This window comes from Dreissena polymorpha, chromosome 7, assembly GCF_020536995.1.
Source record: "Dreissena polymorpha isolate Duluth1 chromosome 7, UMN_Dpol_1.0, whole genome shotgun sequence".
Taxonomy (NCBI): Eukaryota; Metazoa; Mollusca; class Bivalvia; order Myida; family Dreissenidae; genus Dreissena; species Dreissena polymorpha.
In genome coordinates, this window is record NC_068361.1 from 92651053 (window position 1) to 92653026 (window position 1974).

General features: G+C 42.5%; 1 protein-coding gene across 1 annotated transcript in view; it reads right to left on the reverse strand.

The window, feature by feature from the left end:
* Positions 1-240: 240 nt before the first annotated feature.
* LOC127839922 (E3 ubiquitin-protein ligase TRIM56-like) overlaps positions 241-1974 on the reverse strand; it is a 2140-nt gene continuing 406 nt past the window's right edge. The window contains exon 1 of the mRNA XM_052368313.1: positions 241-1974. This exon is cut by the window's right edge and continues 406 nt beyond it. Within this exon, the coding sequence (XP_052224273.1) occupies positions 428-1974 (1547 nt within the window). The 3' untranslated portion in view covers positions 241-427.

Consider the following 1974-nt stretch of genomic DNA (forward strand, 5'->3'; position numbering starts at 1 on the left):
AATCGTTTGCTGCCTTACTTTAATAAAATCACTAAGACTCAAAAGAGATATTTTTCAATACAAATGAAGGACATTAATATAAACATGTATACTACCTGATGCACAAATGATATAATCGTTTTCATCAGATGAATAATCGACTTATTAGTAAAGATAAATAATTGGCATACGAATAAAGAATAGAAGCGAGCAAAAAAAAAATCAAATTCAACGTCTAACTAAATGTCTTAGTGAACACCAATGCTAGCATCATTAAAAGTTATACAATTAATTATAGCATTACAAGTCAAGTACATTCGCTAAAACATCTGATGAAAGACTTAACTCTTACACATTGTTAGGGTATACGTTCCTTAAAATTCCCAGACAAATGACAAGTTAGTGAAACTACATAATGTCGCATACAATGTTGCATTGGTAACCAATATCATATATACTCGCACGTGTACATGTTGAGGTAGCCTCCCTTTCCGGAAACCAGAAGGGACCCATTCCCGTCCGTCGTCATGCACCGCGGTCGGTCCAGACCGTCCATTCGCGTGGAGTGTTCAAACATAAATTCTCCCTGTGGGTCCAGCACTATAATCCTGCTGCGACTGTAATCCGACACGAAAATGTTATCAAAATGGTCACAGCACAAGCTCCCGGGTAGCCATTCGGACTTTCCCATCTTATTTTTAAACTTGACCTCTTTCACAAACTGACCAGCGTCGTCTAGGATTATGACGCTATTAGTTAGCCAATCAGAGACGATTATATGCCCTTTGCTGTTTGACGTTACAAATACCGGGTTGCGTATCTTTGACCCTCGCGAAGGGACTATATCGTTGCAAAGCTCTCCGCGCAGGTCGTAAACCTGGAATGTGGTGGTCTTGTTGTTAACGACGACGAAATACCTGTCGGTTACCGCGGTAACGGGATATGCTGACCCCGTGCTTTCTAGAGAGATCTTTTTCTTGATTGTTTTATCGTTGGTAAACAAGTTAAGAGACATTTGGTCCGTAACTCCTATGACGTCATTACAGACAGCGACCCCACATGGTTTTACGTTCGCGATAGTCTCAACATAATGGCCAAGTCGCGTGAATATTTTTACTTTCCGGTTTTCCTGGTCGCCGACAACGAAATGATCGCCGAAGAGCGAGGCGAGACCAGTTGCCCGGCACTCCGAGTTGTCCTCTCGCGGAATGGTGGCGTTGATACGCCGAACCAGCTTAAATCCGGCCACGTGACGGGCGCCGAATTTCAGTGGTGGTTCCGGTCGCCGGTTGAATTCTCGAGCAAGTGTCAAATCAAACAGTCCGATACGGTCCACCGTGAGAAACACGTTCCTGAACCTTATATCCGGCGGATGCCACTTAACGGTTAGGCTGGTAATGTTCTTCGCTTGAAGATCCATTAGCCGACGTCTCAGTGACTTTTCAAGAAACAAGACTTCAACATCTTTCCCATTCTTTACAATATCGTTACAGAACGATATATTGCCTTCCATAATATCGGATATGGTGTTAATCTGCTGCTTTCTAGTCGCACAGGCATCACGTTGTTCGTCCATCGTCCTTTTTAAAGATTTTAATATATCGGCCTTCTCTCTTTCTATTTGATCCACGAGCTTCTTCACTGTTTTTTCAACGCCCTCGATAAGATCTTTTTCTCGTTTATCGATATCTAAAACAGTAGAGTCAACATGTTCAGCAATTTTTCTCAAGGCTTCAATCTTCTGTTGGACATTCACTAACATGTTTGCAACCGCTTTACGCCTAGAAAGTTGCGAATCCTTTGCATTTGCGCATGTGTGGCCAACGTGTAGTTCCAACTGACACTCTCTGCATATGGGGACGTTGCAGTTTTCACAATAATACTTCACAGTTTCGCCATCGTGAATAGCGCACATAATAAGCTGCTTGTAACGAATCTCCTGATCTCGTTTTCCATCAGAGAGTTCAGAAAGAGACTGAATCTCGTGTTTTATCG